This window comes from Acyrthosiphon pisum, chromosome A1, assembly GCF_005508785.2.
Source record: "Acyrthosiphon pisum isolate AL4f chromosome A1, pea_aphid_22Mar2018_4r6ur, whole genome shotgun sequence".
NCBI lineage: Eukaryota > Metazoa > Arthropoda > Insecta > Hemiptera > Aphididae > Acyrthosiphon > Acyrthosiphon pisum.
The window spans coordinates 147,500,908-147,515,519 of record NC_042494.1 but is presented as its reverse complement, the minus strand read 5'-3'; the positions used below and the strand labels follow the sequence as shown (position 1 = coordinate 147,515,519).

General features: G+C 27.7%; 1 protein-coding gene across 1 annotated transcript; it reads right to left on the bottom strand.

The window, feature by feature from the left end:
* Window positions 1-7,128: 7,128 nt before the first annotated feature.
* LOC100162149 (fatty acyl-CoA reductase wat) lies at window positions 7,129-14,235 on the bottom strand. Its single transcript, XM_001946838.3, has 8 exons — window positions 13,833-14,235; window positions 13,095-13,343; window positions 12,164-12,309; window positions 11,926-12,035; window positions 11,635-11,830; window positions 8,887-9,129; window positions 7,993-8,250; window positions 7,129-7,485 (listed from the first exon to the last, which is right to left on the bottom strand). Exons 1-8 carry the CDS (start codon window positions 14,184-14,186, stop codon window positions 7,380-7,382), a joined length of 1,662 nt encoding a protein of 553 aa, XP_001946873.2. The 5' UTR covers window positions 14,187-14,235; the 3' UTR covers window positions 7,129-7,379.
* Between the last annotated feature and the right edge of the window lie 377 nt (window positions 14,236-14,612).

Sequence of the window (14,612 nt, the reverse complement as noted above, 5' to 3'; positions counted from 1 at the left end):
ATCCAACAAATAAAATTTTATTGATATTTTTAGAAAAAAAACTAAAAAAAAATGGAAAATGAAAATGTCCATAAAGAGCTCAAAATAAATCAAAATATTTTGAAAATGTTATGGTGTATAGAAAATGCTAAGATAAACATTCAATCAAAATTTCATATATCTACGGTCATTTTTTTTAAAGTTACACCAAAAACCAAAATCGATTTTCTCGAAAACAGATTTTGCGTAAAAATTCCCGTTTTTCCTTAATTTTTCTTTTGTTTTTCACGGCGCTTTTGAAAACTATTGGAAAAATTTTACTTTTGACCCCCCAAAGTACCAACTAGATTCACTTTCCTATCAGAAAAGGTACTGTTGAAGAAAATCCAAGCACTTTTACTGTCCTAAAACGTGATGACAGACACAAAAATAAAAAAAAATTTAAAAAAAAATTAAAAAAAAAATAAAAAAAAAAACACACATCATTGTAAAATCAATACATTCATCGTTCCACTCAGAATCTAAAAACACACATTATTGTAAAATCAATACATTCCTCGTTTCACTCAAAACCTAAAACACTGATTCAAATTGTGCCAAATTGTGCACGATTACAGTACTTGTCCAAATATATAATAATTCAGTTACAATCAGTGATAATGCGAATACCAAGTCATACGCATACGCCCATATAAATATAATATAATATTATTAAATAGTCACAACAATTTTACACTCTTTATAATCAATATTACATATTTAACCATATTTTTTACATATTAAACAACTATTAAATTCGTAGAATGATAATGATAATGTCATAATTTTAATAATTATTGATAACTTCTAAAAATTATAAACAAAAAAGGTGGGTAAGTGGATGTCGCTCTGCTGTACAGTAGGTTAGAAGTGCGTCACTGTATAATGGACAGTATTAAATTTGAATTCAATGATATAATATCACTGTATAAGAAAAACGATTCTGAGCGGAGACGGTATATCAGTCTATGTATTAGACATATGTATACTTATCTATGGTATTAAAAAAAAATTGACCTATAATAGGTACCTATAATAAATTCCAAATTAATCATATCATAATATCTATTAGGTACTTATAACGCGTTATACATCAACAAAAAACCGTGGTACTATCATAGATATATAATAGTATACTTTAGAAGTTTCAAGTACCCACGAATAATATTATACAATCACAACAAAATAACTAAAATAGTTATTCTAGGTTTTTTAACATGTAATTTGGTCCAAATTCGAACTTAAAATGACTATAAAAATAAACTGTGTTAGAATTTTTGGTAACAGAGTTAAATATTTAAGTGGAATCTTGTTTTAAATTTTCAATCCTTAGATATAAAAGTTGAACATTTTATAATTTTTTAACTACAAAATAATTATTCAATTTTAAATTTGATAAATTTTGTCAAAATTTGATCTTTAAATGCTTATAAAAAAAAATTGTGCCTATGTATTTTTAATATTTTTCAAATGATATTGTAACAATATATCAGGAGCTTTGTATTAAATTTATACACTTTTTGGCCCAACAGATAAAATTTTATTGATATTTATAGAAAAAAAAACTAAAAAAATTGAAAACTGACCATGTCTGTACACAGCTCAAAAAGAGTCAAATTATTTTAAAAATTTTATCGTATATATATAGAATGCTAATATAAACATTCAGTAAAATTTTCATGTATCTGCAGTTATTCGTTTTTGAATTACAACAAAATAAGGAAATCGCTACATGAGAAATCGAGTGAATATCCAATGTTGTAAAAATTTGAATTTCAAACGATCATAAAAATTTAATTTGACTTTCTTATAGATATTTTTTGTTTGATAAAGGTAGATAATCTTATAAGGAATCTTGTATTACATTTTCATATCTTAGATTTAAAAAGAAAAAATTTTTATGAATTTCTAACTCGAAATAATTTGCAAATTTTCGTGATTTTTCCATATTTTTCATTTGCCTTTGAAACAATATACTAGGGGCCTCCTATTAAATTTTCAAGCTTTTTTATCCAACAAATAAAATTTTATTGATATTTTTAGAAAAAAAACTAAAAAAAAATGGAAAATGAAAATGTCCGTAAAGAGCTCAAAATAAATCAAAATATTTTGAAAATGTTATGGTGTATAGAAAATGCTAAGATAAACATTCAGTCAAAATTTCATATATCTACGGTCATTTTTTTTAAAGTTACACCAAAAACCAAAATCGATTTTCTCGAAAACAGATTTTGCGTAAAAATTCCCGTTTTTCCTTAATTTTTCTTTTGTTTTTCACGGCGCTTTTGAAAACTATTGGAAAAATTTCACTTTTGACCCCCCAAAGTACCAACTAGATTCACTTTCCTATCAGAAAAGGTACTGTTGAAGAAAATCCAAGCACTTTTACTGTCCTAAAACGTGATGACAGACACAAAAATAAAAAAAAAAATAAAAAAAAAAATAAAAAAAAAAACACACATCATTGTAAAATCAATACATTCATCGTTCCACTCAGAATCTAAAATACGTTTCCTGATTTGAAAAAAAAAATGTTTATTTCTTATATCTATTTTATATTTACTCTAAACGAATACTAATAATATAAAAAGGTAGAAAATTAGGGGCCCCCAATTACCATAATTAAACCTAGGTCCCGTCCGCAATTGCGGACCAGCGGTCCGGGCCAGTCCGACTCTGCTAGGTAACATCATTTTTAAATAGAAGGTAGCAGATATTTAAGAAAAACAATTGTATACCTATTAGTTAAAAGTCTACAAACTGTTATATGGCAATATTTATATTGATAAACAATAATATTAGTAGTGTATTAGGATATCTTCTTTTCTTTATTTTTGAAAATATATCAACTGCATTATCTATAAATCAATTTTACTTGATTCATCACTTATTGCCCATACTCTCATATAGCCATATAGGTGTACTATATATTTACAAATTAATATTATCTTAAATTATAATATATATTTTTTTGCTTATCGGCTCAAGTTTTGTCTGTTTATTAAACAAACCAGAAATTATTTTCGATTCTCGAGCAGATTTATTTTTTTTAAGTTATATTTTGCTCAAATTAAAAGATTAATGTAAACACACGTCACAAAAAAAAAAAATTTAATTTGGGTGAAATAGGGTATACTCAACTAAAATAGTTGAATCATACACGACTGTCGCAAGTTAACTGAAGTCCGTGATCAATGTAATTAATAAGAGTGCCAATCAGTTGTTGTTTTTAGAATTTGTATTAATTTTAAATTTTAGAAATTAAATTATACGACATTATGATACTAATTATTATTATTGTTGTGCTTACAAAAATATTAATATGTTCATTTTCCTCCACAAAACACACTCACACAAACAAACATACATAAATGCATACCCATACATACAATGTGTACGTCCCCGCATGCATCTAAAATCTAAATATAAATATATTCCAACTATTCAGTTAGTAAAAATGTATCATTGTGACAATAATTGATAAGTACTATAATTGATTGATAGTACTTACATAATATAATATAATCTAAAAATATTATAAAATAAGCATATTTTTGTGCTAATAAAATATAGTAATGGCAGTGGCTGTTCTAGCGTATGGGCAGGGTGGGCAGCTGCCCATACCAAAATTTCTATTGGGGAAGGGGGGGGGGGGAAATAAGGAGTATTATTCGCAGTTAAAACCTAATTATAAATCTACTGTTGTCCATACGAAAAATTAGTCCTAAAACCACGCCTGAGTAATGGTAAAAAGGCAACAACTGGCAAATGCCCACCTTGCCCACCCCACAAATGACGCCACTGAGTACGCTTCTTCTCAAAATGTAAATGCGAATCATTGTTTGTTATGAAAATAACAATATTACTGTTTACGTACCTTTTCAATAGTTGTCACAGTATTGCTGCCACGAGCACCGTCGCTCGACCTTTGGGCTTTGACAACGCGATAGTTATGCTGTGGTCATCACATACATCGCTAAATGCTAAAAGTAAAAGATAACAATACTTACCTACTTGCCAATATCAAATTAATTAGTTATTTAATTTATTTACAGTATAACCCTGTAAACCAACGTGTATTCTATAAGTTAATATTTGAATTACCTTTAAGAAGGAATCCCAAAATATATGACCTGAGTGAAATTATAATCAACCAGGTATACGATATAAAGTTTACCGAGTAAATCGTTACCAAAAGTTTATTAAAATGGAATAACATACCTACAGATCCTAAAAAATTGTTTTAACTTGGCTGCACACTCACTCATTCTATAATACTTTGCCACGTAGGGTAGGTACCTATAATAATATGTATCAAAACATTTAAACCTGAAACTTATTAAATTTATGATAACTATTATTTATTTGTTCAAGCAGAAGTTGGGAATTTATGTTATTAAATATTCTAAGAATTGTTATTATTTTTCATTTAAATGATTTGTTTTCAAATGTGTTGATTAGGTAATACAACTTGATAACACAACGAAAACTTGAAATTCAAACTTTCAATACATTAAATATTACTCCCAAGTGTAACTTGGTTCATAACATAAAACAAGTGTGTTAATAAATTAGTACTTAAATATGATAATATACTGAATAAAAACTCGTATCCACAAATTAAACAAAAATGTTTTGTAAATTTCACCTATTTACTATTTTGGGATTGAAAAAAAAATGTTTTTCTCAAAAATGTTGATTAGATTACAAGACGCATGGTACTAGTTGTATTTATAAGCTAGAAACATATTTTAGTTTATTTAAACAATTATACAGTTGTTTGGCTTCCCTGAAAAATAACATACTTAGGTAAAGACACTTGTTATTAGCGTTAAGCTATAGCGATAGCCGATAGGTAGCTTTCCTATTCCAAAAATATTCCAAAAGATGCTTCTGATTCGAGTTATTCGCTCGATACTATAGTTCTATAAAACATGGTTGGTCATAGATCGTTAAAAAAAACACTTCAGTACCTAATTCTACCTAATGCAAACCGAATCTATCAGTACACCTATACCCAAATCTACTCCAGAAGCATCTAACATCATTGACCAATCTAACAGCCAATTTTTGTAAAAGGTATAATTAACTTTTCGGACCTGTGTACAATAGAGTTAATTGTGAACAATATTTTTTTGGTTAAACCGTCTAAAATACAAACTTCTAGTCCCAAATCTTTCAGAACAGTGTTATATTTCCTAAAAGATCGGAATCCTCCATATCATACTTACCAAATACCAGGTAAGAGAAAACAAACCTTTCTAAAATCTATATATTTTAAAATGACTATACCTATAGGTAATTTTTCATTTATATTAGTAGTTTTTCTAAGGCCTGAAGAGGAGACAACAACCATACCGATGGCTATTAAATTTGAGGAATTAACTATGTTATAAGTTATAACAAAATGGCACTTTATTTTAATTTTTTTTATGATTTGATGATTTATTATTGATTAAAAATGTTATATTATAAACTATAATACTCTTAGGCCTTGGTCTTCGCTAATGCGATCGATATGCAACGGGAGTGTTATATCGTACTTTTGTATTTTTTAATCCAGTATTCACGGCAGCGGAATTTTGATTATTATAGTTTATTATTTAGTAAGTAGAACAATCAACTTGAACTCTAAGAAATTTTAGAAATTGAAGACATTGTTTTTGAATTTCAGAGTACCTAGATCAGTGTTAAACGAATGTAAGAATAATTTACACTAAAATGTGTACTCACTCGTCTCCCTCTATCTACTTTTTTCTCACTCACCCACTCTCTCTGTTCCTACCTCGCTCTCTCTGCGTGCACGCGCTTCAGCATGTGTGCGCGCGCAGGCAGCCACGCACAGATTCTTTTTCGTCTCATTTTCTCCAACTCAGTGTATACACGGCGCGTCTTCATTTGTCGTGCTGTATATAGGTTAACTACGTATCGCCGGACACCGCTTTACATTTTATTTTATGTAAGAAGTGATAAACTTTTTAAACGTGATTGCATTAACTTTTACCTCTGATATTGACAGGAGACTTTAACGTTAACTTTGCTGATACACAAAAATCACATTCTCTATTACAGTTTCTAAAAGATAATTTTAATTTGACAATGAATAATGATCCCTTGCAATCTACAACAAGATATGACACTACATTAGATGCAGTTTTCTCTCAATTTCTCGATACTCTTGAATCAAAAACATTTATATCGTATTATAGTAAGTTATCATAAGCCCATTGTTTCATCAATTTCACTAGAAAATAGACAAAGTATTACGAATGAACCCGTAGATGATAATAATGTTGATGTTCAACTTGTACCAAATATTGAAAGCGTTGCTGTTGAACCCGAAGAAAATAGTTAGTATTTATGTGATCATTTATAAATTAAAAGTTAATGTAGAATCTGCACGAGCTACTATACCATCGTATTAGTAGAAAATGATTAATATTAAGATGACATAAGTATATTTTATTGTTATATTGTAATAATATTTTGCATTTATAATATAACAATGACTTAACATTGATACAATTTTACTATCAATTACATTTATCATATCATGTCATCATAACATCCATTCATTTAATCCCCATGTTCCTACCAACTACAAAATAAATAACCTGCAAATTTAGTTCTCACTTTTGCAGTACGTCCCGCGACGCACTCGTTTTTTTTTTTACAATGTTTTTTTTTATTTTATTGTAATAGTAATACAAATAAAAAAGTAAATTAATTTAAAAAATATTAAAATAATAATAGAAATAATTATTAGGAAATAATAATAATTATGTGTAATAATATAATAATTCTAACATTTAAATAGTAGCTGGTAAAAATGTTAATACAAATGATTTCGAAAAATCAAATCTGCAAGTTTGTTCATTTGAATAATATTTGTTTATCTGCTCCTGTAAAAATTGTTCCTTTTCCAATGTGTTTTTACATGGTTTTGTGGCTTTGCTTGTAATTTTATTCGCAGAAGAGTTAACTCTACTCAACGTTATCATATTTTAAAATTCTTAGTACATGTATGATGTATTATACTTTTCGAACATTTTCGAACTTGATACGCTGATATGGCACAATAACATATACTACATACAAAATAAACAAATATTTCTTTAAAATATCCACAACAATTTTATATTACTTAGGTAAAAAAAAATAAACTAAACATATAAGAACATACAATTGTTTGGTAGGTATGTTAAATTATTACAATAAAATTAATTCTATAAAATTATATTCATTTTAAACGTTTCAAGTAAATTAGGTATAGTATATCATATGAAATGCATCCAATGGTAAACAAATTAAGACTTAAATACATCCAATAAATGTATATGTTGAAGTCTCCACGAATTGTTTTACGTGAGCCCAGTCAATTTTAGTGGTATACACACAATCAACCAGAGACAACACAACACAATTCCGTACACAAATATTAACAGAATATTATGTGCTATGTATAATCTGAAAACAAGAATACAATAAATTAAACATAATACAATAATAGATAATACGTCATTAAGACTAATCAATTTTTGACAGATATAATCAGTCTAATATTATTTAACTATCTGTAAAACATTTAAATACCTAATAGGTACTAGTTTTAAAAATAAATAATAATAGGCAATTAAATATATTTATCTTAAATCTTAATTTATAAACTTAGTTTATAGTATAAACTTTATACATCAGATATAAAATACAACCCAAAATAACAATAAATGGGTATTTAAATGTTAGAAAAAAAGGGTTAATAATTTCATATAATACACTATGTAATACCTACCTATAATAATATACTCATACCTGATTGAACATTTAAATAACTTTGTAATTCATCATTCAAATTTAGGTATAATATATAATTTAGTCTATAGCTAACCGTTAATCAAGATTCACAAATCATCTATTTTCTAATAAATAATAATTATTGTACTATTGTACTTATTTCATACATGTATAACTTACTTTTCCCATTTTTTCCTGGCCGCAGGCAATGTGTGTATATCATCTTTTACGAGATAAACTCTTAAACCGAGACAGTATGCCTGACAAAAATAATCCCATGACAATTGATGTATATCGAAATTGAATAATTCTTTATCTCGACCGTCGAGAGTATCCCATAACGCCAGTAATCGATTGTTAGGGAACGTCCATTCTTTGCCGGTGAAATATGCCAGTATATCGCTTACTTTATCAATCTTATTATATATATTCATTAATCTAATAAAAAATATAAAATACTGTACTGTCATTGAGTTTTTTTTCATATAAAACTATATATCATTTTAACTAATTGTACATGATATCTATTTAAGTTTCTACACTCATTATTTAAAAAGTTTCAACTTACAATTTATATTTTTTTACCTTTTTGAATGACAACCAGAGCTGTGCTAGGGTGCCAATGAAAGTTAGCACGGCACTGATGACAACATACACATTTTTTATTCCATATTCCTAGGCTAAATATTTTCAGAGTATTTTGATACATAAACATAAAATTACTAACAAGTAGGTACTTAGTCAGTTGTTCCACTACTCCGCTCATGGCTCATCTAAAGGTTAGGTTATAACTAACTATATACTCTTTAGAAATTTGATATTTATGTATCAAAGTATTCTGTAAAACATATTGCTTTAGAACATGAAACTAAAAAATGTGTATTTGTTTTCAAAAAACAGAAAAAGTTACCATCGCAAATTTTGTATTTTTTAAATTATCAAAATTAGCTTAAGCAATAGGTACTTATTCTTAAGCATCGAATATGAATACGGCCCTAAGACTTTTCAAAATATTGAGTGTAGGCACTTAAATACATCATCTTGTATATATTATTTATTTAAACTATTACTAACATTGGTTTTTTTCCAGAAAGACGAGCAAATGTATCCAGTGTATACCCAGGCACAACGTGACAAAAAAAATTTAACATTGCGTATAAATATGGATTTTTAGTAACCCAAAATGAAGAATACCAAATCGCCCGAATCGTAGGCCACTGAATACCATAACGTTTATTTAGCTCCATAAGCTCCTTCCATTTAATTGGTTTTTGTATTGAACTTGAACATGTATATATTGGTATTTCATCATGTTTCCTATAAACAAAACGTAAACATTTGAAGGTTTTATAATTTGTATCTACGGAATTATCTTATAATCGTTAAGCTGTAACCACCTAATAAAAGTATAAGCTAATAACGTTTTTTTTTAAACCTGGTAAGATATAATAATATATAAGCCGGATATTACATCGAATGTTTACTTAGCAGTTAGCATTCCTATAAAATATGGGTATATTATTATTAAAAATAGGTAAGAAAGCAATGATAAGCCATCATAGATTCGCGTACGGATACAGAAATGCACAAACAACCGAACTTTGTTTACTATATAGATCTATATGTCTAATAGTGTTTCTTGAAAAAATGTTCGTGACATCTAAAATTTTTTTTTTTATTTATATTATAAATTGTTAAATGTTACACACACTTTAAAAACAATAGTTATGTACAAAAATCGTTACCCGAAGTGATGAGTTTGGTATTCCATTTAGTAAAACCTACAACTTTTAGAACTCTACCAGTAATAATATCAATGGGATAGCTAAAGGAGAGAGTGCACGAGTAGTAAATTCCAAGATATTTGATAGTGTAAAACCACTGTAAATAAAGGTCATTAAGCACATAAGGGTAGTCAGGTAGTGTATAGAGGGTATCTGGATTTGGAGAAAGAGATAACAGTGCACTCGTGTTGTGGGATGAGAATTTGATTACATAATAACTATCTATATTATAGACCCAACATAATTGTAAACAATGTAGATTAAAATACCTAGTTTAACAATATGGGGGCAGAAGACTTATGAACATGAGTGACAGAGGAGATTTTCCAAACTAATGGAATAACACCTTCGTCCATACGATTTCTGAACAACATAAATAAAGGAAAGAATAATGAGATTATGTCGCTACTTATTGATGTTGTTAATTAAACAGTATTAAAAAATATTAATATAATTATTTTAATTAATAAAATAATAACAAATAGTGACTATTAGCGTGCTCAGGAATTTTTAGTGGTGGGGAGGTGATTTTATTTATACATTTGAAAGGAACTCTTTCTACTCCCAAACATGCAAATATAAACAAGTAAAGTTTTAAAATTTGTTTTTGTAGATCATTGTCAATTTGTTTTTTATATTTTTAAACGTTCTTTGACTTCCTTGAAAAATCGTATTTTAACTCATGGGAGGTTTTTTCGTGTCAATGACCATTTTAGCTGACAAACGCGTATTGCCCGCCTTGAAACAAACACGCGTGCAGGTTCTGCCCGTTTGGATAATTTGAATGACCCATGTTTATTCGTAGACGTTTATATTACAAAAACTATGGCATGTATGGATAAGGCGTTTCATGTGTAACCAGCCCTAAGCTTTAGCCTTTAAGTGCGTTCAGGTTGCATTTTCAAAACTGCTATTCACTGATTTAGTGTATTTTTTTTTTATTTATAACAAAATCCTTTAGCAAATTACAAACACACACTAAGGGCCGTTCTTATGCAATGTTCAGTCAAAGTTGAGGTACACTTAACCGGCGGAATACTGGCAGTAGTAAAATCTATAAAAAGGATTTTCTTATTTTGTTGTAATTAAAAAACGAAAAATTGTAGATACTTGAAAATTTCACTGAATGTTTATATTAGCATTTTCTATACACGATCAAATTTTTAAAATAATTTGACTCTTTTTGAACTGTTTACGTACATTGACATTTTTCAATTTTTTTAGTTTTTTTTTCTGTAAATATCAATAGAGTTTTATCTGTGTTTCTATACACAACGAAATGTTTAGACTAATTTTAAGATATTTATACCACGAATGCCTTACCTCTATGCACACGGTTCTACGGTACGATGGTATCATTGTTTTATAATTTAATAACATCGATATAATATGATAGAAATATATAATACTTTAATATTTATTATATAGTACCTATATGTTTTTTGCAAAATATAATTCAACCTACTGTATATTAATATAAAAATAAATTATTACCAAATTTAATAAAAAAATTTACTCATGAATAGAGATTGACTACCGTCTCCGTACAACTTTCGTTGTTCGTAAGCAATGATTTATCGTTAAAATCAAATTTAACACTTCCATCACAATAACGATGTTCACACAAAATCTACTATACTTAAATAGCAGAACGAAATTCTTAGCTTTTTTTTGGTATAATCTTTCCATATATATTACATAATTCATAGTAATATACATTTTTTATCACAATGCACTTTCTCTCTTAATTATATATACATACAAATATATTATTATTTATACACATATATTATGAATTAATTATTGCTGTTATAATTACTTTCGATGGAAACTCTAAACAAAATCATAATATGCACATTTGTATACCTAGGTATCTAAAATACCTAAATTACTTGATTTACTTAAATAATTTATGGCTTTATAGTTTTTAAACTGTAGAAATCGTTAGATTAAATAAACGGTGCATTATTATCTTGTTAAACGACAATTCGTAAAATAAAAAATAAACTATAATCATAAGCATTTTAATAAGACTTACACGTTTGCAGTTGCCGTTTCTTTAGCAGCACAAATAAGAGCGTTTACAACAATGTCGACGGGAATTATATCGGTTACAAAATTAGAATCGAGAAAATATGTATGAAGTACTCCAGTACAAGCTCCAACTACGATTCCTGTTGGACCATATACATTATCTATCCAGCCTCTAACTGGTTCCCGGTAAGTACCAACCACTATAAACAGATAACAAAATAACAAAATTTTAAAAACTATTAAACCTGTAATATTATAAAATCAAATATTATGATTATGATTCAATAATACGTACCCACGGTTGGTCGGAAAACTAATATTGGAAGATCTTGTGCTTCTCTTCGAATGGCATCTTCTGCCAAGGATTTCGTAAAAGAATAAGTGTTTGGTAAATCGCCAAGGATTCTTAAAAGTTAAAAATAATATTGTGATTACGATAAAATTATATTGATATTGTTACTATAATATTACTTAAGGTTATTATGCCTATAAAATAAATATATATATATAATAAATATACATGACAGTCTTACTTGCTAGTCATACCATGAAGTGTTTGATCGTCGGTAGAAGAAACCAATTTCAATACATCTTTATAGTCGGCAATAGGATCGTAAAATTTTTCGTCGACGTGCAGTCGGTTGCAATTTGAAAATGCAGTGGAAATATGTGCTATGACCTAATCGATTAAGAAAGCGTTAAAATGCATTGTTTTTACAGTATCTATATATACCTATAATTTAGATGCATTTATTTAAAGTGGCTGTATTAAACCTGTTTGGAAACAAATTCGTACCTAGTACTTATTTGCATTAATTTACTATAAGTATATTTTTTATTATACAATACTGTTCATGTAAAATCATTTTTATTCTATTTCTTAGAAGAGCTATAAAACCGATCACAAATAAACCATGATTATAGTTCTTACTAATGTGGTTCTCAACGTTCATTACATTTTGTATGAAACTTAATAATGAATTATTAGGTAAGTACCTATGTTATTTAAAAATAACATTTGTTAAAACTAATTTTTATGAAATTATTACGTTTGTAAAACTTTGTATCCAATCAGCAAACTATTTATCAGCATTCCACCCATGGTTTTGGAAACGCTGATTTATTGAAATATATTTAAATATAGGATATACCTACGACAAATTCATTGTTGCAACTAATAGTTTAAAATATTTAGTGTTATGAAACGTTTAACATACATATTCAACAAGTAAAATGTAAGTTGTTAAGGAAGTTCCACATCGAATATAGAAATACACTAAAATCAAAACAAAGATTTCCACCAGTTATTTGTAAATTTATTAAAATACATTTGATTTTACAAGTTTGGAGTGTTTGTATAATATAAATTATTAAACCATATAGGTACCTACTTGACCTAAAATCCATAAAATACCAATTGTTATTGTATATTACTTATTTATGTACATCATATTTTAATGTTACCTTTAAGTTGGTTATAGTCTTGGCCAAATTCATCATTTCTCTTGTCCCAGAAACATTTATGTCCATAGCCACTCGAATATGTTCATCAAAACGCACAGTAGCTGCTCCGTGGAATATTATGTTCACTTCTTTGATCAGTGTATTTCGACTGCTTACACTTAATCCTAGACCCGGCAAACTGCAGTCGCCGGCTATTCCGGAAACTTTATGATAATACTTGGGAACTTCATATTTTAATCTTTTGAACAACTATATAACGAAAAAAACATTGATATAATAATTACAGCGACACTTACAAATTATTCATTTTTAGAAAATAATGAAAGTTACAAATTTAATTAATTATTGGGAGATTTTATATACCTAATAATTATACGAGTAGGTATACTTGTTATTTATATAACTATTTTGTCTCTAATCAAGAGAGACAGAATTAATCATCAATTTATATAGAGATTAAAAATCAAACAAAAAACAGCTTAACTTTTGGTAACGCTCACGGGGTAATTATTAATAAATAATAATATTAATATAAATAAATCTGTACAAAAATATTATTAATTGAACCGGAAAAAAATACCTCGCGCGCGTACTTATGTAATACCACGCACGTCACTAAAGGTTAATTTATACTATATCGGTCATTATATTATTTTCACTTATAAAATAAATTACAAAACATGTTAAAAGTAGGTTAATGAAAAAAAAAATTATATAACAATACATATTCATATATACCCTGTCTTCAAATATATCTTCCAATCGTTCATCGACGTTTTTGCCCTTCTTAGATCGGATCAGCAAATAAATATGTTTTATGTGAGGACATGTTCTGAGTAGTTTTTCCACTAGAACCTTGCCCATAAAACCTGTACCACCGGTTAAAAATACGACTCCATCCCGGAAAAACTCTTGTATCGGACTTCCGATTTCAGACTCATCAACTTCTCGAGGTTCGTTGAAGCTCCGCTCACCTAACAGCTCCAGAGGGTCCAAGCAATATTTAGAATTTATTATATCTTTGGTTGACACCTGCAACGGTTCACTGTCTTGCCTTTTCTCGATGTACTTACGATGTAAATCGAGAGCCATATTGTGGAACTATGGATTTAATAACTGTAAAAATAAAAATAGTAGGTACCTATATAATATGTATACTGTATGGTATTCAAGTATAAAAATAGACATTTTTGCACGTATTTATTAACCATATAATTCAGAATATAATTATTATTGAAACAACTATATCGAATACCGTAATAAAATCGTTTTCATTAGGTACCTTAAAAACGTATTTTGTAAGGTTTTTATTCATTTAATATTTGAAATTAAAAAATATATTATTTAAATACTTTTTGATATCAAATATAATATTATACATTATTAATAGCCATTATATATATTCCTAGTAATATATACTTAATATTTTGTTCATAAATATTAAATGCAATTTACTTATGTAAAACTTACAAATAGGTAGAAGAAAAACCATTGAACGGTTATTTTATTTATGTAATA

Excerpts from the sequence above, each read along its gene's own strand:
- LOC100162149 (XM_001946838.3), bottom strand. The coding sequence starts at position 14,186 with ATGGCTCTCGATTTACATCGTAAGTACATCGAGAAAAGGCAAGACAGT. Across the intron at positions 13,344-13,832 it reads AAGATATATTTGAAGACAGG|TTGTTCAAAAGATTAAAATA; the intron begins GTATATATGAAT and ends TTCGTTATATAG. Across the intron at positions 11,831-11,925 it reads AGTTTTCCGACCAACCGTGG|TGGTTGGTACTTACCGGGAA; the intron begins GTACGTATTATT and ends ATCTGTTTATAG.